This window comes from Chaetodon auriga, chromosome 7 (genome assembly GCF_051107435.1).
Source record: "Chaetodon auriga isolate fChaAug3 chromosome 7, fChaAug3.hap1, whole genome shotgun sequence".
Classification (NCBI taxonomy): domain Eukaryota; kingdom Metazoa; phylum Chordata; class Actinopteri; order Chaetodontiformes; family Chaetodontidae; genus Chaetodon; species Chaetodon auriga.
Genome location: NC_135080.1, coordinates 11,922,973 through 11,949,129, shown reverse-complemented (window position 1 = coordinate 11,949,129; position 26,157 = coordinate 11,922,973). Strand labels below are relative to the sequence as shown.

Sequence of the window (26,157 nt, the reverse complement as noted above, 5' to 3'; positions counted from 1 at the left end):
TGCTGTGTGGATATATTGGAAACCTTAAGGTCACTTCTGAAATTACTGTGTGCAGCAGGGAGAGGGCTGACACCCACAGCGCCATGTGGCGAGGAGGAATCATGTCGCATTTCTGTTGTTTTTGCTGCATGATGCTCCATTTCAGAAATAGCACTGTTCGTCACATCATTAGCTTGTATTTGGGATATTTCCAGCAGACTATCTGACTCAACGGATGCAGTGGTGCCAGTCTGATCATTTGTGTCAAGCACAGGTATAACAGAATCACTCAAAACAGCCGCAAAATCCCCACTTATTGCCTGCTCAGTCTTGTGGGTGGTCTGAATGGCAAACCCGATGGGCTTAGTGCTTGTCTCATTATAACCTCCTAACTGAGGGAGAAGATTATTCTCAAGGGTCGTTTTCATTGTGCTGTTTGCTTTATCATCACCATCTACACTGAGCAGGCCGTTGCAGTTGTTATCTTCAGTGTTTTTCACTGCTAATTTTTCAGTCTGTATTATAGACAACAAGTTATATTCATCAGTGTTACTGGCCGACTGCTGTTTACTCCTACCAGTTGTTTGTGTTATAAAAGGGGAACTCTTCTTTTCACCTCTGTTTTCCGCCATTCGCTTTGTGACAACATCTGAATCTTTCACTGCCAAGATCACCATCTTGTCATTCTCCTCAGTTTGATTAGTCTCATCAGCAGCCCCTAACAAGGACTCAGTGCGGCCTCTTCCGCTATTTGCATAGTCAGCGTCAGAGTTGGCCCTCAATATTTCTTCTTCTGAGGCTGATCTTGTTAGCCCTGTCGGCCTATAGGTGTCAGGTAAACTGTCACCTCCAAACGGCACGAGATTTAGCAGTGGTGACATGCTGCTCAGAGGAAATTGATCGTTCTTTGCTTTAGGGCTCATTGATGCCATTAGGCTCTGTACAGATCTCTGCTTGTTATCATCAACGGGAGCATGCAAAGAATCTGAATGGGCTGTCTGCTCTGACAGTTTAAATGAGCAAGGCTGGCCTGAAGTCATGTCAAAGGAGGAGGAGGAGGAGGAGGAGGAGGAGGAGGAGGACTGGCTTATCTGAGGGGAAGATTGCTCCTGGTGAGGCCGCGACTGGCCAATGGAGATGGGGGCCTCAGATGACAAGGCTGTGGTTGTGGGTGGCCTGGTAGAGGAGTCATTATACGAACGCTGGAGCAGCAGAGGAGTGCCTGCAGAAGAAATACTCACTTCTTCAATCATGTTAGAGGTTACAGGGTCCTTCACACTGGGTTCAGCTATATGTGCTGGTATAACGTGTTCTACTTGCTCGCTCTCGTTTGTTGTCTGTAAATGTGGATTTGCCTTCGAGACTGAAGTCCTGAATTTATGCGTATGATCTGAGATGCTGTAAATAATTGATGCACTGAGAGTAGAGCTGTTTACTGTAAAGTGGGGCTGAGCTTGCAGGAACCCAGCTGTGATTGCCAATCGTGGCGCAGTGAGTGACAACATGTCACTGATCCTGTTTAGCACAGGGTGTGCTGCTTTAGTTGCACTGCTGTGCGGGTAAATTGTTGGCTTGAATGCATCACTAAATTTGGAAGTGGCGACTCCGAATATTTGAGAGAGTTTTGGGACGGTTTTTGGTATGACAGTCACAGGAAATGTTGGCTCAACAACTTTGTTCAGAGCACTTTGTTTAGTAAGCACTGCCCCGTGGGTAGACGGATGAAGTTTCATCTGTGTGTGTGGCTCTATGGGAAAAGATGTCGTTCTTGATGGGCTCTGAGATCTCAGAGTTGAGTGTAGTTGTCCGTGATTGCTTGTCACTTTGTAGGAAAATGGATTGGTTTTCATTTCCATAATTTGTGCAGTATTTTCACCCAGATGAACTTCTGCGTGCTCAGTTGCTCCCAAATGTTTAATCAGACTGTGGCAGGAAGACAGGATTGTAACAGCGTGCCCTTTGTCTCTGTTAAGTTCTTCAGAATTAGGAGTTAGCCAAAGGGGAACGTTTGTCATGTTCTCTCTCCCAATTTCCCTGTTATGTTTAATGTCTTCCTTGCTTGCTGTTTCCCGTCTTCTAGCCTCTTCCCCTTCCTTCGTCAAAGACTCTCTCTGCTTTTCAGCTTCTTCGTCCCGCTCTTCCCCTTGTCTTGGATCCTTGTTTTGTCTCAAAGTTACATCCGTCTTCGCTATGGTTCCTCCTCCTTCCTGTACACTTGTCTTGGCCTCAGGCTCTTCTATTTTATCCTCACCCCGGTCTGTATTTTGATTTATCTCTTCTCCACTATTAATTATGTTTTCTTGTTTCCCGCTCTCCATCTTATCTGATCTAAAAAATTCTTCATTTTTGTTGCCCAACTTTTCACCTTCCCTGCTCTCGTCCTCTTCTTCTTGCAACTTTGGAATCTCCGTTGTCTCTTTAATTTCTTCACCTTGCATGGCCTCGATCCTGATAATCTCTCTGTCCTCATTTTCTGCAGCTACAGTCAACACCTGCTTATTTTTATCTCCCGGCTTCAGATTGTGGACTATTAGTGACTCTTGGATCAAATCCCTGTTATAATTTACAAAAGATTGGAGAGTTGATGCCTCATGGTTATCATTGCTAACATCTAAAGATCCCTCCTGCGTGACTTTTGACTGACTCCCTAAAAATCTGCTCATTGTCAGTCTCTCGGAGTACGACTTGCTTGATAGTGTCGTCAGAGTCAGCGTGGACACCTCATCATCAAAATCCTGTGTTGATTCTGAAAGAAACAACTTCACAGGCACAGCAGCTTTTCTTGTTGTAATGGTTGATGATTGTGGTTCTTTCACATCCAGTTTACTCGCTGGCCCTGAGGGATCAACAAAAGCCTCTTTAGCAATGCTGTGTACGTTGTTAAATGTGTGAGAGCGGAGAGATGCGGACGTGAGGGCAGAATCCTTCAGTAACACAGTCGTCGTGGGTTCCTTGGTCTGAGAGCTCGGCTTAGCTGCCGTTAGGCTCCTCAACACAGAGCTCAACGACTCAGCTCTGCCTGTCAGCGAGCGAGCTTCACTGTGTTTGACTGCAGAAGTGGTCGGCCTGCTGAGGCTGAAGGTCGTTATTGTACTGTGAGTTTCACTCAGCCTCATTCTTGCAGTTGGACGTGATGCAGCACTGCCATCAGCGCCATCTGGATGAACACTGCTGCGGGGTGCTTCAGTGATGATGGGTGTGCTGCTTACTGACCCACTGCTGACGTTCAAAGGTTGGTTTTGGATAAATGCATTCTTGAAGTTTGGGTGGGAAGCGTTGTTGTTATTCTTACTGAGATATATCAGTTTTGACTGCGAGTCCCCAATGTTCACCTTTTCTCCGAACACGTCTTGTTCTCCATTTTGCCCTGGTTTCCTTACAGTATGAGGTGAATTTGATGAACGATAAAGCACTGTGGTTGTTGAAATCTGTCTCTCTGTCAGTGAAGTTTCACTGAGATAGGTGTGCTTCTCTTGTTTCTGGGTGTCTTTTTGTGTCGCTGATGACATCTCAGCAAGAGACAACATGTCAAATGCAACTGTTCCCGTATCTGAAAGAAAAGATTTGGTTTGGGAATTATTCAAAATGCTTTGACTATGATTCACAGTGGAGGAGGGAGGAGATGTCAGACTGTAAACCAGTCGCTCCCTCACACCAAAACTGGAATGCTTGCTAACATTTCGGTAACTGATGTCTTTGTTGAGTTTTTCTTCTTGTTCTCCAGCTGACTGTTGCTGTAAACTGGGTAAGGAGGTTGTAAATTGATGGAAATCTAAAGCGAGCCCCTCTCTGCTGAGAGAGTCTGAAGAGCCATCAGGTGACAGTGCAGGTAGAGCCACAGATTTCTCAGTGGACACCAGTCTTCGATCTTTCAGGCAGGTCAAACACAAGTCTGGCACAGTGTTTCCTCTCCCTGAATCTTCTGCTGCATCACTTTGGAAGATGGATTGCATCGCACTGAACAGATACTCGTTTCTTCCCAGGTCTGAAATCCCCCTTTCATCCTTACCTTGAGATTGTTTGTCAGTGGTGTCATTACGCAGCGCAGCCAGGTTATCAATTACACGAGGATGAGATGCAGATAGGATTGGAACTCCCGGCCCTCCGTCAACAGATGTGAGAGTAGAGTCAGTGTTTCTCTGATTCCTGTTATCGCGCAGAGTGTGAGGCCAAAGAGAGGCTTTCACTGCATCTGACAAATGGGCATCTGGCTCGGAGGGGCCATTCATCATTGATTTAAATGCAGCTTCTGTAGAAGAGGAAATGATCTTCTCATAATTAGAGATCAATGGGATTTCTGATTCATTGTGAATCCTCATAGCTGATGGATAGTCTCCAGTTGACATGAGAGTGCTTTGCCCATTTCTGGAAACAAAACGCTCTCTGCTCAGTGAGGCAATTATAGCCAATGCTTTTGTGATTTGTGTTGCCTCATGAGGGGCCGTGGGTCTGGTGTCAAACGAGACTGCCCCTGGAAACTTGGCAGTCACTGCCGCTGCAGAGTGTTGAAGTGTATTCTCTGTAGGTATTGTTTCTGTGCCATGACCAATTGTGTTTTCCTTTTTCAAAAGCAGATCTTTTGTGACAGCTGTGCCTTTTGTTTGTTCCTTGTGGTAACCTTGGGAATCTTCTATTTCTGTCCCAACTACACAGGAAAAAGAAAACATGTCTTTTGAATTTCTTCTTCAAAAGCCAAACTGTATTATATAGAATAAATCGCAGCTGAGATCAATTAGTACTGTAACTCCATGCTGTCCTGTCAGGCCAAATAAACAGTATATCAGACTATTCAACACATATAAGAGTCAGGTGTCACCATAGACTAATCTGGAAAAGATCGGGTGTGTTTCTAACACTGTTTTAGTGACTGAAGGGAGCAGTATTGCCCTCATTTAATTTGGGCTCATCTCCCTCAGTGATTGTGGACACTTGGAAAGAGTGTTGGGTGATAAATTAGGATGGTTTCTAATTAAGTGGTATTTTTGGAGGTCTGCATCAGCATCAAGCAGCTACAGTACAAAAAGAGCAGTCCACTGATCGAAGGATTTTACAATAAAATTAAAACATAGTCTTGTCAATACTGCCTATTCAGTATCTGTAAAGCTTTTAATATCATTGCATCCCCATAATCAATATGCCAGCCGGCAGTTTTGCGCAGCTTTGCACTGCTTTCCATCTGGTTGAGTCCCTCCAGTTCTGATTTCCACTAAACTGTCATCCTTCTCACAGTTAGGGTTACGGTGTCAAGGTCACATCAGTGAGAGCAGGGCTGACATGTAACATATTTCTTCTGTAATGGCCACACAATGGACAGGGGAGAGTTAAGGTGAATTTATGTCTCTGTTGACGTCTTCTGGTGATCCCATAGTAGCTACCTGCAGCACAGGAATTGATTTATAGTCCAGTGAAGGATTTCACCAGTCGATTAGCACGGAGAGCAGACGAAAACAAAAGATGTATTTGTGTGGGACCTGAAAAGAAATTCTCTCAGTCTGCACAAAGTGACAATACCTGTATGAGGTCCCTCAATTACAACATTAAAAAAAAAAGGTTATCTTCTTAATGTTTCAGTTTCAGTTTGTTGAATAGAGGCAAAACTGAGGGTTTACAGTCAAAACTCCACAGGGCATCTTTAATAATGTGAACCCTGTTGTGGCAGATACAAAGTCAGGAAGAGAAGTTAATGATTTTGGCACCCCTTGGTGTGTGACTGATGGCAAAGATATAAAATGTTTAGTTGGATGTTTTCACTGTTGATCGCAGCACTAATAACAGGCAGATTTGTAATTAAATGAATTTGTGTAGCTAAGTTCAGGTCTCATCATGTCAGTTATCTCTTTAGATGATAAGCGAGGAGGATGGCGACACCCATGTTATTTAGATGGAATGATCAGAGAGCGAGAGGCAAAACAACATAACACACATTAACACTGCTGTATGTGCTGAGGATTTCTTATTTGCTGGTAAGGCCAAGTAAGTATGTCAGCCACTGTGAAGGACAGACCTGCTGATTTACTTCTGAAATATTTCACATATTTCAGTGTATTTGTTGATTTATTTGTCTTTTCTGTTTTCCACACGACCAGTAGAAGTTTGTAGAAAATACTTGATTATTAAAATGTTTTTGCTTGCTTTTCTTTAAAAGCAACAATGGCAATCCCAAGAAACTTAAATTCACATTTTCATGTGAAACAAAAGGGAATCCAGAAAAAATGTGGTCATGCTCCGTATTTGTGTCACTGTTTGTAGATAAACCTTTGCAACATTTATCATCAAGGTTGTACGGCTCATGAATTCACAATTCAAAAAAGAATGTATTCATTTATATCCAATATTTACCGAGAGTGGCACAAATGAGCCAGATCATAATGGAAGTATCTACTGCACTGCACTTAAAAATCAATAATAAAAAAAATAAGTACATACCTATAAGCAGGAAAAATCCTAGTGAGAAACAAAACCTCCTCATTTCTGTTCAGCCTTGTTTACAATTACTCAAACCCCACTGAATAACTGTTCTTATTGCCGTTTAATCCAAGTGAGCAGACGGTATCCGTTGTTTGCAGACCAACACAGATGGTGTCATCCCTAACAGGGAGCTTTTGTCCTCTGCAGATCATTTATACGTGGATTAGATTTCTCAGTTCCTTTTACAGTCACTGTAGGCACTACATAGCCAACAGGTGCAAAAGCTGTTATGAACAGTCAATATTAGAAATTGCATCTCAGTTTTATTTGTGGTCAATTGTATTTCATGTATCAATATATGTTGCAGCTATGATATGAATAAACCCTCTTCTTAACTTCTCTTTAACTCGTGATTCCAGGAAACTTTACATGATGAACCACAGACTCATCTCTTCTTAGATTGAGTTGCTACAAAATACCCTTTTTCTTTCATTTGTGCCTGTGTGTTTAAAATTATGAGGATGTAAATACAATGTAAATATGTACTTCCATACTAATACGTGAACAAGCACAAAACAACAGACTACAGTCATGCTAGTGGCTCTGTGAGGCAGTAAATGCTTCGGTAAAACATGCTCACAATGACAATGCTTTCTTACTCTAGCCTGTTAGCATGCTAACATTTGCTCATTAACATTAAACACAAAGTATAGTGGAGACTGATGGGAATGTCATTAGCTTTGCAGGAATCTGGCTGCAAAGTCAACTAGATTCTTTGTCTGGGGACCATGAATGTCATTTTTTTTTGTTTGTGTTTGTCTATTCATCCAGTAGATGATGACTTATTTCACCAGATGAATGAAAACTCTGACCTCCCGGTGAAAAGTCAGGAATCAGTGGATTCCTATGGGAAATTCCATGTCAGTGCCTGCAATATTTGTTACATTTTACCAAAGACGACACTAAAAGAAAAGGTCTGGGGATCGTCAAAAGCCTCCTCCCTTTGGGGACCATAAATGTCAAACCAAAGTGGTGTACTGAGTGACCAACCCTGCCACTGCTACAGTCATATGAGTAACATGGCTAAAAAATACTCCTGTCTTTTTTCTTCCCTCCTAAGGTGTCATAACGCCATCGTATGTTACCAATATTTTTTAATGCTAGCCTTTTCTACAGGGCTATCCAATCACAGGTTTGCACATACCCACACACACTCGTCTAGAAGCGCAGCCTCTACACCACACAATTTTTCACAATGCTTGCCTTTTCTCTTCCATTGCAACTGTACACGTCATCACTGTGGGTGTGCAGAGTTACAGCTCTGACCTTCTTATAGCAGTTGGACTCAAAATCAAGTAGCAAGACCAGCGCTGTGGTACAGCGGATAGAGCTGTTGTCATACAGCAATAAAAGTCCCATAATAAATTCCTGGGCCCAGCCCTTTCTCTGAGTTTACAAGTAATCCTCATATTTCAAAGACATGCAGTTCTGGCACCCCCCGAACTCAGTCTAACTGTAAACTTTAAATCACAAATGTGTTTATTTTGAGATGATTTGTCCCTCCAGTACTGCCATCCAGGGAATCCAAGCACAGATGAAAAAGTAGTTGTTTTTTTTAGCAGCAATATACGCAGCACTCAGCCGCACCTTTCTGGAAATTAAATAAAAAAAACAAGTAAACTGATTACAGATTTAAAGAACCAAAAAATAAGACCAGCACAGAGTTAAATGACGCTTTAAGACACACAATTCATCTGAACCTGTCATTATGTTCACATACAGGTATGTAAAACTAGCTGCTAAACAAGCAGTATGCTACGTAATTTGCATTTAACACACTTCTTGTTAAATAAGACAGAGACAGATGAATGAGGTTTAAATCTCTATGCAAAGTCTTAAATCACAGGGATACATTGTTCTAATCCATAATAATATCATCAGTATGTTAATGCTGCCTGATCTGTATCAGTTACAGTCTGTAACACTGCACAAAGTCAGCTTCACACTGGGCGCGTGTTTGTTGGCGCAGTGTATTCTGTCATATATTCATTCATTTGCTTTGTTTGTTATAAAATATGAATGATATTTTAATGTACAAACAGAAACACACAGATGGTAAGACTGACCGCACTTGCACCCCCATCCACACTTCTTCATGGTAATTAACCATATAAATTCACATAGGTATGAAAAATAAGGACAGCTGAGAAGCCACTCTTTATGACCGTGTTAATGTGGATTAAGTTCTTAGGAGAAGAATCTTCTTCAAATGAAACCAATCTTTAATTATTCTCACCTTCTTAAAAAAAACACTGAACAAATATATGATTACCAGGGCTGGTAGTTCTTTTGGTGAATTTTTGTTTTCCTCAATGGGTTTTTAGGGGTCTAAGCCTAAAACAATACAGGAGACAACAAGACTGATGACAAGCAAGGGGATAGAAAACGTGGTACTGTCATGGATTAATGGGTTCATGTGATGAGCTTCACACAGGAGTGCAGAACCTCAAGGCCGTGTAGTTCTCGAAGTTTCTTGATATGTCTGGAATTGGAGAAGAAAAAAGTTTAATAAAAGAAAACACAGTGACGGTACGTTCAGTGGGTTGACGTTTAGCTGAAACTACACTTTATCTTAGAAACTAAAGATCAGCACATCAGTATCAGCAAAGCAGTATCATTGTTGATCAGTGATTGTATTCGTGTCAGCTGGGAGTGTAGGAACAAAGGGCTGATCATTCTAATTTTAATTTGGGATCCCCCAGAAAATAGTTGGCAGATTAATGGATATTGATAGAAAATAAACTTAAAATCCAACAGACAGTAATGGTGATGGACTAAATGTGCTAACACTTGATTAAACATTAAGAAAAACAACTACGACCAGAACAAACCTGAGACAGACATTATGAAGTCAAAACTGTGTCTCTGTGTCTCTCTCTTTGCCCTTTTCTTTCTATGGAGCTAATTTCCGGCCAAAACTCAACAAACAAACAAACAAACAAAACACGTTTCACAAACACCGTGCGTTTCACGAACAAACCCGCCGTGGTTTGCAGACACAAAACACCATTAACAGACTACATGCCGATCAAACAAATACACAACATATTTCTAATGCATAATGCTGAAGAAACAGGGTGTCTGTGCTGGGGAGTAATGAGTCCTCCACAACAGCAGAAACCACAATTGGGATTTATTATAAGGAGGTATGATACGGTTAGAAGAAACAGGGAATCTGAGAAAGGTGGAGGAGTTGCAACCTTCATACAAAACTGGAATGAGTTATAAGCGTAGACCAGTAAGCACGGATCATGAATCAGTTTGATTAAGGTATGGGCTGACAGAGGTAGCATAGATATAATCAACTACTATAATGCATGTGGGGAACCAAGTCGAGGCATACAGGATTAGATCATGCTGGGAACCATTGTGTAATATGGTGTGTGGATTTCAATTCACATAATACATTATGAAGGAGCAATAGCACAAATATAAATGGTTTATTTTTTGAAGAATCTACAGATAATCACTGTTTGCTGTGTATCAATAATGGGGAAGGAGCGCAATATAATAGCCCACAAAACAGAGAGGCAGAGCTCGACCTGACATTTGAACATAATGATGTAATTCAATGGCAGGGGCAAGCACATGGAGCGTGATAAATCATACTACAGTAACCATAACATCATAACTAACCAGCTAACTAGTTAACTAAAAGCAGTGACTCTCAGTGCCACCTGCTGTTGTGGAGGGCGAATTACTCTTTGGCTTTATAGGATTGATTTTTTTGTACTTATAAGTATGCATTTTTTGCCGAAGCATGATGTATCAGAAATATGCTTTGTATTTGTCTGATAGGTATTTGCAAAACACACTGTGCTTATAAGTGAATTGTGGGACATTTTTCAAACATGTTCGTTTTTTGGCAGGAAATTAGCTCCATTCCTTTCTCTCCCTCTTTCTGGACTGTGGTGGACACCATCTAAAAATGCATTCAGGGCGACAAACACATGGCTCAGTCTGCTGCTGGCTCTCTGATGATACAAACTAAATAAAATATGTATCAGCTGCAAATACAAATATGATAAACAAATATTTGAATATGTCAGGTCAGTCATACATCTGCCTCATGTGTGACTAACTTCTTTAACCAGAGCCAAAACATCCCATTAGCTCGTTATCAGCGTGGCATTTCATCTAGTCCATAAGCGCTCCTTCAGGACAGTTTCTACATGTAATCACCAGCATGTGGTTTACAGAGTGAGGTGAGAGGGCACCTGGGCTCGGATCGACACAGCTTCCCAAGAGCAATTGCCGCATTTTGCTGCACAGCTGTCCTCTTAGCGTCCCCTGCAGCGTGGCGCAGTAGCAGCGGCACAATATCAGTGCCCAGCAGGTTGCTGGCAATTCCCTCTAACTCAAGGCAGTGGGCCAAACACAGGGCTGCATTTCCTGACACCATTTCATCACAGCTGGAACCCAGCAAACGACGCAAAACAGACAGTTCTGTGCGGAACGATACATGAATAGCAAATATAAGGTTACGGCACTTTAAAATGCATTAACAAACACGTTATGACATGACAATTTACAGATACAGCACTCACACAAACGCCATGCATATGAATGTAGACACATACATACATACATACACATACAAGTACACAGACATGTACACACACTTCATTTGCTTATTAGGTCAAACCGTAATATTATTCATGAACTAATGAAAGAGCTTGCAAAAGTAATGCTGACATGTCAATCATTTCTCACTTTTATCAGACTTCAGCAGCTCCTCGCGTGCCAAGTGACTGGCAGCAGTGCACACTGTTAGAGTCTTAATGGCATACTTAGTGGCAGTCTCCCCTGTTCCCTGGGTAGGCAGACACAAAAATAACAATGACATTAAACAAGTAGAACGTATGTTTCTACGCTCCACTGACACTCAAGGTCACACAAAGTAGACGAATAACTAATTAGTACACATCTGAAGAGCATCATTGTGATTGTTTAAGGGTATAATGTATGTAAGCATGAGCTTTCTGTTGTTGTTGTGTTTTTTGTTTGTTGATTTAGTTCAAGGTTCAGATATCTGAAGCTTCACACCAGCACGTGAATGCACCACACACCTGTCTCTCTCTCACAGCCAATGTAATCAGGCCTTGGAAAGAAAGCAGGACTTAACGATTCTTCAGTATTCTGCATTACAAATGACATGTTTTCTTAAATCATGTCAATATTTGAAGCATAAATAATCCAATAAAAGATGGTTCGGAAATATAATATCACTCCACAAGATACAACTATGTGTTGGTGTATTCACAGAAACGTGTACAGTCATGCACCTTTAGCAGCCAGCGCATGGTCCGGACCACATCCAGCAGAATAACATGCTGAATGGCTTCAGAAGACTGAGGGAGGACAGTGCTGAGCACACCTGTGGCTCTCTGGAGGACAAAGAAGAATGTCGGAATTAGAAAAGGAGATAATAGAAGATAATAGAAAAAGACAGATAGATGGGAGGACAAAGCACGGAAATATGGGAGAAAGAAAGCTAGCAGAGAGGACTGCTGGTAACAAAGCAAATGGGGAAGTGTGGCTGGAACAAGGATCAGTAGGTGTTAAGGAGTGTTTTTCCAGCAATTAAGTACAAAAGGTTGAAAAGACAGTGAGTTGCCTCAAAACATGTTTGAGTGAACATGAAATTATTGTGACACTTTCAAGGACAGGAAAATAAAAAGGAAAGACGAGAAGAACAAGCATAAGAAGTGGAGCAAATGTGAATTAGAAAAAGGTCACCCATGTGGGTGCTTGCTTTCTCTCGGAGGCTGGATCTGCTGAATCACACGTTATCATTGCACGGAGCAATTTGAGGGCACAAATAAAGTCATTTGAGGCTATGAATTATTCAATAAAGATGACAACAAGTATATTTAGTGTACAAATGAGTCATTTGAGAGAATTATTTGTAAGTCAAGAGCACAAATTAGTCATTTGACTGAATAATTTATAATAACAAAAACATCTATTTGATGAGGTTTTGATAAAAGATCAACTTCCTTTTTAAATAATGCAGCATTCAGTTGAGTATCACTGCTCTCATCAACCACATTCATAGCAGCAGCAAGCAGTCATTTTCTGCACAGTCTCCCCACATCCAAATGAAGGCAGACAAAGACCCAGATATTTTTCTCAGCAGTTGGTGGAGACCAAATCATTGCTAAAAAAAACCTGGATTGACACTTGTCAGGTGGCCAGAAACACAGCTCCAAGGATACCATAATGATGCTTCATGTCTGTTACATTTGATAAAACATTTACAGCAATAATACTGTATGTCATGGTGTGCGTCTATCAGCATGTTTTGCCGCGTTTCTGCTCCCTAGTGACCAGAAATTGATTAATGACACTTCAAAAGAATATTTAAATGTTACAAGGATGACTTTTTCTCTCAAAGTGAGCACAATGGAAGTGAATAGCACAGACACTTTGAGTAGTTTCACTCCTTGGCTCACGCACACATGCTCCTTTCACACCTCCTCTCAAGAAAGCGAAACCTAAATGTATATAACTCTTTTTTTTCATGTATATAAAAAAACACAGTAGCGCTAATTGGGCCGATGGGAACACTATGGATTGGGGCTTCAGGGCTTTGCCATAATCATTATGATGCATTAAAGAGAAAAGAAGACAGCTGAAGTCAAGACAAGAAAAAACAAGAAGAGTGAACAAATATTGAGGAAACTAAGAATAAGGGTGTCAACAAGGAAGAAATAATGCCGGGCAGGAAGTGAGTGAGCCTTAAAGCAGAGTGAAGCGACAGATGGTTGGAAGTGTAGGACTCTGAGGGCATTGCATAGGCAGTGTGAAACTGCAATAACAGCCATTAGCACAGACAAAAGCACCTGGGGCTGGAGTTTTAATCAACTGCAATGACACATATACACGTTCCTCTGAACATTGTGGATCACTGTAACCACCTTTTGGGGCACGTTGCCAGTGAGCTCACAAGCCTTAGATGAGGGCCATTACTCAAGACAAACGTCTTTTATTTTCATTTAGTTGGTTGGTTTTGTGCTTTATAGGATGTACGCAAGTTTGGAGAGCAAACAAGTAAAAGTTTTCCACAAGCGTCCAACACTGTATTAGCCAAACGTAATAGAAGTTACGATACAGTAAAGCACCTACATACATGATGTATAAGGCTTTCCTACTCCTACTATATGAATCTTTTTCCAGCTCTCCTCGGTACGGCAGTGTAGTGCTGAAGTAAGGTTTGCTCACAGTTACGACGCCTCCATCACTGTCCCTCAGCAGGCCCATACAGCAGTCACAGAGTGAAACAGCATGCTCCTACGAAAAGGAGACAGACAAGTGGCTAAACCAATTTTCACACACATTTCACCTCTGATTAGGTGACTGATTAGGTCACACATCACGGTTCACACAAATGCTCCCGTTTAATTTCTGGACTTTATTCGAATCGATTGAATTCCAGTGGTGTCGCGTGAATTTTAAGTAAATACCACACATCATTTGTCTTACCTGAATGACTGGAGAAGTGATAGTTGAAAGGTTGATGATCAAACCGAGCATAAGGTAAAGGACCTCTGTGTATCCACATGCCCGGCATTGTTTCTGCAATGACAGCCAACACATTCTACACTGAACCGAATACACATATGAGTTTAAACCCAGAAAAACATTTTGATAGCAGCCGACACAGACTACATTTCTAATGTCTAATTAAGGTCACTCACTACATGGCAGTATCACTAAGTGCTGTGGAATCTGGATGCAACTCAATGAAGAAGTGATCTGTGGTTTTCTGTGCAAACAGACCAGTCTGATAATGATACTAACAATGGCAACCAGGAAGGCCCTCCAACACTCTGGATCGTGAGCAAAATTGTGACGGATGATGTTATCTCGAGCCAGACCGCCAACAGCTGATATCAGCGATGGAAGGACATGCTGATTGGACTTGCTAATATTTCCCTGAAAAATGAAGCACACAGATGTGCACATCTGTCCAGACACACACACACGTACATATTCAGTGCATACTTCATATGACATCAAACTTTGTGTCTACATATCTTACCAGTATTGTGGAAAATGGCATAAGGACAGAGTCTGTCAACTCATCCCTTAACTGAACGCAAAGTCTGGAAGAAAACATGAAAACATTTCTACTCTGCATGAAAGACTCTTGTACTCTAATTAAATACAAATTCAAGATACTTGTACTTTACGTGAGTATTCACTTTATGGACCTTAATACTTCTACTCCGTTACTTCAGAGATGCAAATATTGTACTTGTTACTCCACTACACTTGTCTGACAGCTTTAGTTATGAATTACTTTTCAGATGATATTTTTTCATGCCCTTCCTGTCCAGTGACAACCATGTATCTCTAGATGAGGTAATTTTTAATGACTGTGATAAACTGAAGGATTAAGTGTTTCTTTATGGGAACTATAAATAATTTAAAGACCCTCTTGGATTAGCTGGAAAATGGTCAAAGGCCTGAAAACGGGGTATTTTTTTCTTAGCTCATGAAAAGTTGACTTTTAAGAGGATTTGAACGAAGGACTTTTACTGTACTGGAGTATTTTCACAGTTTGGTAGTAGCAATTTACTTCAGTAAAGCATCTGAATACTTTTTTCAATCAATCAAATGTCTCAAATGTAAGATTTGAAAGACCTTGAATCAATTTGGACCATGGACCGGTTGTGTATTCACTTTTACTCCAAACCAAAAATATCCATGAAAGCCAACATTGACCCGGCTGAGCTTTTACGATTAAGTGGAAGCATCTCTGGGATATAACACATATTTGTTGAGTAACTCGCTTTGAGCTACAGACAAGGAAAATTGATCTCCCCATTTCACTGCTTGACACCTCGACTTATTTCCTGCTGTGTTCGAGAGCCTGAGCTGTCCTTTCATGTCTATTTTCATGAGTCATCAGAGAGGGAAACAGGTTGAGAACAGCCTTTTGCCTTCAAGTGACATTAACACTTGGACAGCACATGTTGAATTATTAAAGACACCACACTTTCCATTTCTCAGGGGATCCTACCTGACATGCTGTGGCAAAGTATTTTAAAATGCTTCTAATCTATATGGATAAGATGTATGGCAGGATAATAGACATGTGGTCTTGTCGGTCATATTCTGAACTCCACAGTGTCTGAAAATACATGTTTTCCTGGGTGTGTTTTTGTTGGGCTGTGTATCAGTAATACTTGTTTTCTGTTGTAAAGTTCTTCAGAATGTTGACTGCTGTGTTTTCCTGCTGCTGCTGCGGCTTTGAGATACTCGCCATGAGGTTCCTCACTAACCTTTAGATCCAGGTTAAGAGGAGAGTGAGATAAAGAAAAGAGGGGGAAGGAGGAGGGAGAGAAATAGACAGAAAAAGAGAATCAGCAATTTTCTTAAATGACATGTTCTTAATGAATGTCATCCGGATTTCAGCAAATATTTTATAGCCTGATAATGATGGTGTCCACCTTTTGACCAATAATCTTCATAACAATCCCAAAATAGAGCAACACTATTACTCATTCTTCCTAGTTTTTTGAAAACCCAATCAGCTGCAGCTGAGATATTATCTGACCTAAAGATAATAAGAAATCACTTCGGCCACTCACAGTAATTTTTAAAACTATGTCCCAGAGCAATGATATACCACATTTCTTGAAATCTCATTAAATGGATGTGGCAATTGGAGAGACAGTCACAAACATATGGCTCAGGGCTGAAGTCAGTTCACGGATTTCATTAAGAGGGACAATGTGAAATGAAAAATCATATCATTACCTACTCAGAATGGGAGGAGGTAAACGAAAAAGCCTTCTCATAATTTGGTTAGAACAAACAATAAGTTTGCTCGCAGTCGTTGCATCTGATTACAATATAAAAGAAATGTCTTACTTGTGCACATTCAAGTTGTCAATGGCCAAACGTCGGCCATACGGTTCTTGTGAGTACAAAAATAGTAGTGCTAGGCATCCTTTCTGTACTGCAACATGCTCTGATGTTACCAAGTCAACAATGGACTTTCTGCTGACTGGGCAAGTCATCAGCATGTTCTGGTTTTCAGCTGAAAGCAAAAGAAATTCAAAAGAGTTCACTGGACAATTGTAATTACATGCACCTCAAGCTGCTACTTGTGTTGATACTGGGGATATGCCTTGTTGCTCATATGGTATTAACATACACAAATTGTGAATAATTGTGCAAAAAAGACAGATAAAAGCTGACAACAGAGAAGGCTGGAGGCTCATACTGAAAAACTACGCAGTAATGACACGATGCCATAATATCATTTAATTTTATCCTCTGTTTCCTGCTAACTCAGTGAGTGCAAATTGTTACATGGACAAAGATAAGAAAATAAAGTAGTAATTCAATTATTTACATACCATTTCCACAACAAATAGCCCTCCATAATCTCAGAACAGACACACACAACTCCTGGCTGTCTGGATCTTTTGTTTTCTGCAACAGGCAGCTGTGGAGAAAATAAACTCAGTCGTCTAAGCTGGGTTCTCTTCTAATGGACATAATTGCAAATTAAATTGAAATATCATTGTCAAATAATGAAAAATGTTATTTGCATGAAAGTCTTTCAATAAAAAATGTATCTCAGCACAACAAAGGATGGAAATAAAATCCAACGGTTACTTCATGGTAAAATATTAAACAACCTAGCAATCTTGCTGTAGCAGCACGGCTCTGTACCAAAGGGCACTCTGCTACCATTAAAACGAATGATTGAAGAAGTATATTTTAGCGCTGTGCTACAAAGAACGTGCGCAATAAGCACGAAAAGCCCTGAAGAAGCTTGTATGTGCTGCTGCTTGTTGATTGAAGTTTATAGCCTGATTTCTAATCCCAATGTCTGTTACATATTTTAAGAATGTTTCATTTTTTTCCACTTCTTTTGAAGCCTGTAGGCTCAATATCAAGGAGCACCCTGATTGTTGCATTACTTTTTTTTTTTTTTCCAGACAAGGCCAACACAGCACATGAACTCAGGAGTCCCCCTTCAGATTGTGATCAGGGCATGCAACAATGCACGGGCATTCTACGAGGCTCACACAGATTTCAATTGGTCGTGTCTGGCTCACAGCAGTAACTTTTTTGGCTATTTTCATCAAGCTCAGACTGCCATTTCATTGCACTCCCTACTTTCCAGACACTGTGTTCTAACTTTGATAATGACAGCGCTAACAATGGACAACAAGGGAAGCACGACAAGTTAATAATAACCTCACTGATCTGACATGCAGGACTCATAATTTGTATCTTGCGCAAAACCCCTCTTTCTGTGACAAAACACAGGGCCTTTGCTCATTTCAGCGCTCATCTCAATCTTCAGTGTGATCATCTTTTCAACTTTGGGTTATCACACAAACAAGAGAGAAAGAGGGAGAGGAGAGAATGATCTCTCTAGTTTAGGCCATCATTGTCTCTGTATGCCCCTGTCTCTGGGTCCATCTGTCAAAGCACCACAGAGAGCTGACAGCTACCTCTCCCTCTGGTCTCCTTACCTCCTAACCATGTCATTGCTGCTGATGATACTGAAGCCATTGTTCAGTCTGAAAAGGGTCTGGCCTGTACCTGTTAGAGGAGAACAGTAGACAGTGTAAGAAGACAGAAAACTATATATCATCACCAAGTAGGCTCAAGGTTTTAGAGAAACATAACACCTCTGTCTTTCCGTTTAGCTTGTTTTATTCACTGGTTTACAGACAAGGGCACAAGAGGAAATGATAAATAAAATATGTCGACAGAGTAAGGTGCAGTGAACAATGATATATTTTCCACTAATAGTGAGCTGGAGTATACAGAGAGTAGAGCAAAGCAGTGAGAGGGTACTTTTGGGAGGGGGGAGCTTGTAATGTCAGCCCTGCTGAGATCCTTTCAGTTGTGAGTTATGTAAGTTTTGCCCTTTTCCATTGAATGGCACTGTGAGACAGGCATTATATCATTTGACAGTACACTTTTATTCATCTGAATGAAGAAAAAAGAGAGACTGGATAAGAAATGTTTGCCATTCCACAGTGGGCAGTCAGTGCAAAAGAATAGTGTGTACTACAAATAGTGAATACAGCTTAAAACGAAAACTTAGTATCTCACCATGATGTGGATTTTTTTTTCTTAATATCTGTATGGTTTACTGACATCTTTTGAGCTTGATTCCATCAATCCCATCAGCCTTAGCTGTGTGGTCAAAGTACGTGATGTTATACAAGGCGTATGTGGGAGCAGCAATGGGATGCACCATGTAAGAACTACTTCATAAGAGCTTATTTTTTTGCAAAAATACAACAAAACAAATACTCCCAAGAAGGCCAGTGACCATGATGAATTGTGCGGCAAGGATGTTGTATAGAAGATGAAATTTCTGCCTTTCGGCAGTAGCTAAAAAAGTTTTATTAAAGATGTGGAGTTTCAAAGTCATTTCTTAGGTCAAAAACATTTACAAAAATATCACTGACACAGGAGGGTGAATAACTTGGTGGAGAGCAACTGCTGCCTGTCTACAATGGCCCCTTTTCATACAATACAGGACTTGAAATATCAGTTACTTTTTTAACCTGATGCCAGCATTATGAAATGGATGCATGCAATGAAACATCTTGTTGCTGACAAATTTCCTGTTTTGAAGCACAAGATCACAGTTCAGTTTTGCATGCCGAGAAGAAATCAGGCCTGTAAGAGCACCTTTCATCCTAGCCTGTTTGGCTCGATTAATCTATAAACCATCTGAAGCGACTGTGTGACAACTCAGCAAAAGCAATTAGATATGATCTGTCCCATCATGTTGCAATATGGGATTTGTTGTCTCTTCTTTTTAGTGGTACTTTTATGAACAGTTGTAGTGTGGACCAATGCTCTTTGTCAGTTTTATGAACTCTTTTCTTCTTGATCAGCGAACGCTGCTAGAAATTCTGAATCCCCTGACAACAAGTCACTCTTGTCCTGAAATATATATAAGCATTGATAACCCCTGGTATGTTCCAGGGCCTCCTGTCCATCTAGAGGACCCCAGGCTAGGCTGTCATAAATCTACAAAGCCAACAGACAGGCACCACTATTCACTAGCTACCTACTCTAAATCTGACAGGGTTGAGTGCAGGTATACCATTGAGGTTATGGAATAGACACCTGCTATCACAGGTGTTTCATTAAATTGTGCCCAAGACAGGTGCAGAAGGCTTAACAGTGTTTGCTGTCATCCCGTAACAACCACCCTCTGTATCTGCTCCCAACACCAAATACAACTAACATTGTCAACACAACCCTACACTAAATTCTATCACCTTAATATTAGTCATTTTACTTTGAAAAGTTCTTCATTCATTTCAACATCACCTAATTGACTGAACAGCTGACACCGCTGGCTTGGAACAGCCCACTCAGCAGTTCAGCAACCCAATTACATTGTCATTTATACACCAAAGGAAAGTCTAATTGTGCTAATTGAGATTATACCAGCACTGGAGGTTTGACTCATTTCACTCACGGGCATTACAAAATAGTAACAATTTATCATTGATTTGATCATTTCGATTTGCAGCTGTTTAAGTGTGATCTCATCGTGTTACATTGTGTTACGGAAACTACAGCTATCCTCCGCACAGTGGCTCACCAGACAGCACTGAGGATTTGCTCTTTCAGTGTGCCTTTATAGACTATATTGGAAATTTGCTCACTGTGACAAGCAAACGGAGCATGAAGAGAAATCAGTGATGGACAGCACAAAGTCTTTCCCTCACATCCATTGTCACAGAGCAAGACAAGAAACAATTTGTTTTTGCAGCCCTGCTTCACCTCATGCCATGGTCTAAGATGTTCGCTGTGAGCACTTAAGTACGGTATAAACTCTTTTTCTCCTTTAAGTCTTCTTAACCTTCCTGACCTTAGAGACATTTTTGCCATAGAATGGGAAGTAAGTGGACCAGTGAAGCAGGTTATTGAGGCAATGCTGGGCATGCAGAGATTAAAGGAGAAAGATAATTGTGCAATGCTTGTCCTAAAAGAACACTCACAGTCAGTAACTGCTTGTGACAGAATCTCAAATCCTCCACAGTAGTAGAAGGGCATCTGGTCAGGCCTTGACAGCTTCTCCAGCAGCTGGGGCACTGCTATGGCCTTGCCATCCCCCTTGTCAAACTTTTGCATCGCATTCATCTCCTGACTCTCTCTCTCCTCTTCCAAATCTACCTGGGTGAGGTATTCTGCATGGAGAAAACAAAGGAGATTAAAAAGATAGAAACCGAAACTCGGTACATGGATATGATGCATTAAGCCAATGAGGGCAATTTTCACAAAAAGACTTAAATACATTAATGCCCTCCTAACATAACCTCTGAAGAAAATGACACTACCTTTCACAATCTTCTCCCTCCCAGGTTCAATTTCCACCAGCTTTTCAAAAGAGTTTCTGGCCTATTAAAGAGGAGGATCATTAGGTCATCATTACGTTCATTGCTGGTTGTATGACATGCTTCACTGGTCTCTTTTAGTCACACAGATATCAATATGGCTACCCCAAAAGACTACATTAGCTCAGTACAAGAGTGTGGTATATAGAAAAATGTGATGCACCTTGCAATAACTGTGCTAAATAAAGATCTTTAGCAAGTATCAATGTAAAATAAAAGGCAAAATTTTCCAATGAATGGATTGAAATAGCTATAAAACAGATTGCTGTGAGACAAGGCATGCAACATGCTTATACCCACTTTAACATCTTATTAAATTAGTTCTCTATTCCAGGCATACAACCTTCATAATCTATCTATGTTTTTGCTGTAGTTAGATGACATGCAAAGTGTAGTGATCTGTATACAAGAGCAATGTGTAAAAAAAAAAAAAAAAAAACACACACACACACACACACACACACAAGTGTGATTAGATGTAATGAGAGGTGATTACACTCACCTCATTATATTTCTTCAAGGCCAGATAAGCTTTTCCCTTGTGTAGGTAAGCCTTTATGCACCTCTCATCACACTGATAGAGAGAAAATGATCATGAGAGTGTATAACACTTCCACATAATGGTGATTTAATGTGTCTGCATTGGTAACACTACCACAGTAAGAGAGGAAAGCTCAATCCGATCCTCAGAGACTCATCTCAAGAGAGCTTGGTATGTGTTACAGTGATCACAGAAAATCACTTAACGGTTGCATCAAAACGCATATTTGGCATGCAAAACTAGAGTTAGCCTTTTTCAATGTAAACTTGCACTTGGCTTGAGCAACCCAAAGCAAACATAACTCCAAACCAACTACCAAATTCGGAGAAACTCATAACCACTGTTTATGATTGTGTATCCTACATCTCTTACTGTTGTTTGAGTGCAGTGTAGGACAGTGAATCTTCCTGTTAAACATATCTCCCATGAGCTCTCAGAAGAATTGACTAATCCTAGTTCCCAGCCAGGCCTTACCTTCAGGGCCCATTCACAGTCACTGATGGCCTCCTTGTATTTTCCCAGCTTGATGTAGGCCTAAATAGATCAAAATATTGGAAATGTGGTTACTGGGCATCAAAAACAGCCAAAAAATAAATGTGGCTAGTGGTTATTAGTGGTGTAGCACTGTTTGGTTATTAATATACCACAAAGCAGCCTTTCAAGATGCTGGTATTCTGTACGGGAACATCTTCTGTGAATTATTTGTCACTTAAGCCTTAAATCTGGGATCAACTTTCCCTACAACACATCATTTGTGTTTTCATTGTAAAACATTTAAAAGATGAAAAACATTCACCTGTGCTCGGTTGGTGTACAATGGCAGCATGTCCCGTAGTTCAGCCAAGCCATCACTGTAATACTTCACAGCAGTTTCATAGTCTTCTCGGGCATAAGCTTCATTCCCCTTGTCTTTGAGTGCTGCAGTGACACCAATGGTACAACATTTAAAGAGACGTATTGCTGGCTCAACAGAGCAGCAAACTGTTCACTTTGAACTGCATCTTTCAGGAACAGAGAATCACACACCAGTCGCCTTTTTTGCTTTTGCAATCCTCTTTACTCTTCTGTCTTCAGCATCTCTCTCCATAATCTTCATGAAACTCTCTGGTCAAAAAAAGAAAAAGAAAAACCTTTGAGCATGAGCGTGTAGTATAATTTTTCTCAACAAGACATGTGAAGATATGTGAGAATTGAGTCAAACACTGTAACCAATGGTAGTTTGTAGCAGAAGTGTGATAGTAGAGAAGTAGAAAGGGCACACAGAGGAGTCAGGAGGGTGATGCTGTGCAAGGCTGACACTGCGCAGCTAACACTGCGCAACAGAAGTCAGATATCAAGAGATCATATGAGCATATATCTGCATCATGGGCCTTTGGTACTTTCCATGGTTCTGCAGGTGTCTCTACAGCCGGTGTTGGTTGGTTCTAACCGGTTTTGACCAGCACTGTCTGTGACCTTGCATAGCCCTGTGTGTCCTTATGTAACCTTACTGTATTCAAGATATACTACGTATTTACCATGAAAGACAATAATAATTACCAATCATACTGTGATGATGATTATCAAGCATACTGTGATCAATGAATGCTGATTTTTGATGATTGTTATGATTATACATATTTTTAAAAAAAAGAGAATGCACGACAAGCAAAAGCTAATGGTGTAATTGTAAGAAGTAAATACTTTTTAAAAAATAGAGCCCAGGATGACCAGAAGCTAATGGTGTAATTTGGAAGAATAGAAAATAAGATAAAAAGGAAGCATCCTTAAGATGCACCTTTGATGTATCAATACAGATTTGGATAAGATAGGGAAATTCCGGGCAGGAAAACTGCCAAATGATAACGTAATGGTGTATAACAAATAGAAGAAACAGAAAAAAGAAGAAGATACCCCAAGGGCGGGGGTGACCTTGAACAAACTGTATAAAAGACAGACACAGACCCTTGTCAGTTGGAGAGACTTGGAGAACTTCATTGGAGTTACACCTTGTGTTTCCCCTTTGTTGTCGACAATAAAGTTGCTTCTCGGACTTCGACTCCTGCAGCCTTTTTGAGCATTTTTCTTGGACAGCTGAATCTGATTTACAACAAGCGCTACAACAGAGAAGGACTGCAGATATATTTTTCATTCGGCAATACTTGACATTGCATCTGAATTTTCACTCCAAGATCTCCCTTGCCAATCAATCACTGAGGTCAGAGTCATAAATAAATAACTGGGTTCGTAGTACTGCATGTGTTTGCACGTGACACTGTGTTAAAAGTGCAGTTTTTATGCTAAACCTAACATAAAAACTGAATATAGATATATATATATAAATGTACCAATGTAAGATCAGGCAGGGTAAGTTAAAAACTGTTTTGCTGTCCCTTCAGCCTCAAATACAGAATTACTTTTTCCTCCTCATTTATTGAATTGAGTGCATGTCAACTTTAATATTGGTGGTCTCACACAGAGGTGCAGAAGGCACAAGCATTTGCAGCTTTATCGCTATTGATGAGTTTTTCCCACGAGGAACTGAAAAGAAGAGTCGATTTGATGAAAAGTTGTTTTATGGGGAAAACCAGATTCAAGTGGTTTGACTAAATGATACATGACCTATACAAGAGACACATAATCAAAGAAAGCAGTATGAGCTTTTAGGTATGGATGCAACACTCAAAGTAAGCAGGCATGTAGATGTAAAAATAGAACTGCATGGTAACCTGGAGCTGGCTCCTACTTGTGAGACTTCTCCAACATTGTGCGATGTTTGATCACACAAGTATTTTTGTAGTGTAGTGCCTTGGTGGCCTAAACAGTCAATACTACTATTCTTCTATCCACTAAGCAATCTTCAGAGGCCTCTAAACAAACAAACCCACAAAAACACATCAAACATGTCCAGTCATTCATATCCTCATAGCAGTGCCCTCCTCACCAAGACATACTGACAGTTTGATAAGGGAGCGAGTTCACACCTTTATCAAACGTCTGCCAACTAAATCTCCAAAAATAGCACCAAACGTGGGGCATCTGAACAGGTCTGAGCAGGCAAGTGGAAGATAGTGTAAAACACGATCACCTTTGAGACATAAATTCCAGAAGGCCACTGTAATACTAAGGACACACCTTTCACCGCATCTCTCTTCCTACTATGGCGCATGGTGAGTCACCAACCTGCCAAACAGGCGCAGCTGAATAAAAAAATCTCCCTGTGCCTCAAGAAAATGTCAAGTCTGCACGAAATTCCAATGAAGACACACAAAAACAGCAAAAATCAACTTACTGGTTAATGAAAAACAGTCACATGGAGCGCAGGACGGCAAATCGGAAATAAATCTTTCAGCAGAATAGGTTCTAAGTTATACTCATGATCAAAAAGACAGACTGACATAAGCCGAGACTTGGGTTGCACCATAATATTCACAGCAGCTGCTGACACCCCAAGTGAAACGTCTGCACCTTTTACAGCTTAGTTTATTCAGGGAGGCTGCTGTCTTACACAGAGAAGTGTGGTCAGGCATCATTCACAGAAAAATTGTTCACCACATACGGCTATGTTTGTTTCACAAATGAATAAGTCTACTTAAACAATGTTTCAATTAAGTGCAACCAAACATAATGCTCACCTGGGCTTTCATTCTGCAGACTCTGTAAAACAGAAAAAGAAGGATTAAAATAATGCCCATTCCTCATCACTACTTGCAAGGTGATGTACACCTTGTCCCTTCTTACATGACACAAAGGGACAAGGTAGACAACACAGTAAGAAGGTGCTGGTTGTGTATATGTGCTCTGTGTGTGTGTGTGTGTGTGTGTCTGTGCGTGTGTTGTGTCGAAGTGGCAGAGACAGCAAGAGAGAGCAAGAGAAAGACTGAGGGAGGATGACTGAGGCAGACAGAGAGTGACAGAAGGAGTGCCACTGTGCTTGGGTGACTTTGCGTGCATATCTTTACCAAGGAAGGCTGCAGCGGTGGGTTTGTGTTGATTGTAGTCTTGTTGACTTTTGTCCTGCAGGGTTCATCCAAGGCAGCAATATAGCAATCAGCTTTCTCCATTGCTTTTTCCTGTACTTCGACATCAGCAGATTGCAGATCCATCACTAGCTCACCTGAAAAGAATGAATGACATGTCTTATTGTTTACAGTCTTCATTTGCATGTTTAATATCTAACCGCACCATAATGTATGTTGTAAAATGCAAGTTTAATGTACTACAGTGGAATATTATTAGCTATGTGCTGATCAGTATGGTGGTCAATAATGCCACTAAGGTTAGGAACTTACTTATGTGGCAGGTTAACACATACTATCCGTGTGTTTAGTTAGCTAACGAAAGACGTTAGTTTTGCTCCCCTTGGCTATCACTATTTTAACTAGCTACTACGTTAGCAATGAGCTAGCGTTAAGAAGATTCACAACTATATTACTCACTTATTTTGTCAACACTCTTCAAAAAGCTCTCCAAGTCTTCAAGTTTGTCCATGGTGTGTTTGCCCTTTAAAGCCTGCGTTTATTATGTAATAAAGTAAGTAGCTCTATTTTATCTTAGCAAACGCTGAGGTTACCAACGCTGACTGTTCCTAAGTCTCCGCGTTCAGTTACCATAGTGACGTGATGCCTTCACTGCCGCTCGTAAATCGTCTTCTAAACCTGAAATTGCATTCGTTGTCGTTATTCCACAGTAATGGATGATAAGTACTGCATGAGAGATTTGTTGTTTAACCACCCCAGGTTGCACATGTAGAGCGATTTATTAAGATGATATTTTAAACAAAAG

The 26,157-nt window shown here is 40.6% G+C and overlaps 1 protein-coding gene across 2 annotated transcripts; it reads right to left on the bottom strand.

Moving 5' to 3' along the window:
- Positions 1–7,908: 7,908 nt before the first annotated feature.
- Positions 7,909–26,005, bottom strand: ttc12 (tetratricopeptide repeat domain 12). Of its 2 annotated transcripts, XM_076735530.1 has the most exons (21): positions 25,812–26,005; positions 25,335–25,489; positions 25,008–25,029; positions 22,420–22,497; positions 22,190–22,311; positions 21,868–21,927; positions 21,355–21,426; positions 20,796–20,856; positions 20,457–20,645; positions 17,952–18,021; positions 16,821–16,909; positions 16,330–16,498; positions 15,642–15,737; positions 14,492–14,555; positions 14,251–14,385; positions 13,933–14,025; positions 13,672–13,740; positions 11,733–11,834; positions 11,161–11,260; positions 10,665–10,893; positions 7,909–8,929 (listed from the first exon to the last, which is right to left on the bottom strand). In XM_076735530.1, exons 1-21 carry the CDS (start codon positions 25,861–25,863, stop codon positions 8,860–8,862), a joined length of 2,097 nt encoding a protein of 698 aa, XP_076591645.1. In that variant the 5' UTR covers positions 25,864–26,005; the 3' UTR covers positions 7,909–8,859. The 2 variants fall into 2 exon arrangements, with proteins under 2 accessions (XP_076591645.1, XP_076591646.1); XM_076735531.1 differs by lacking the exons at positions 16,330–16,498; positions 16,821–16,909.
- Between the last annotated feature and the right edge of the window lie 152 nt (positions 26,006–26,157).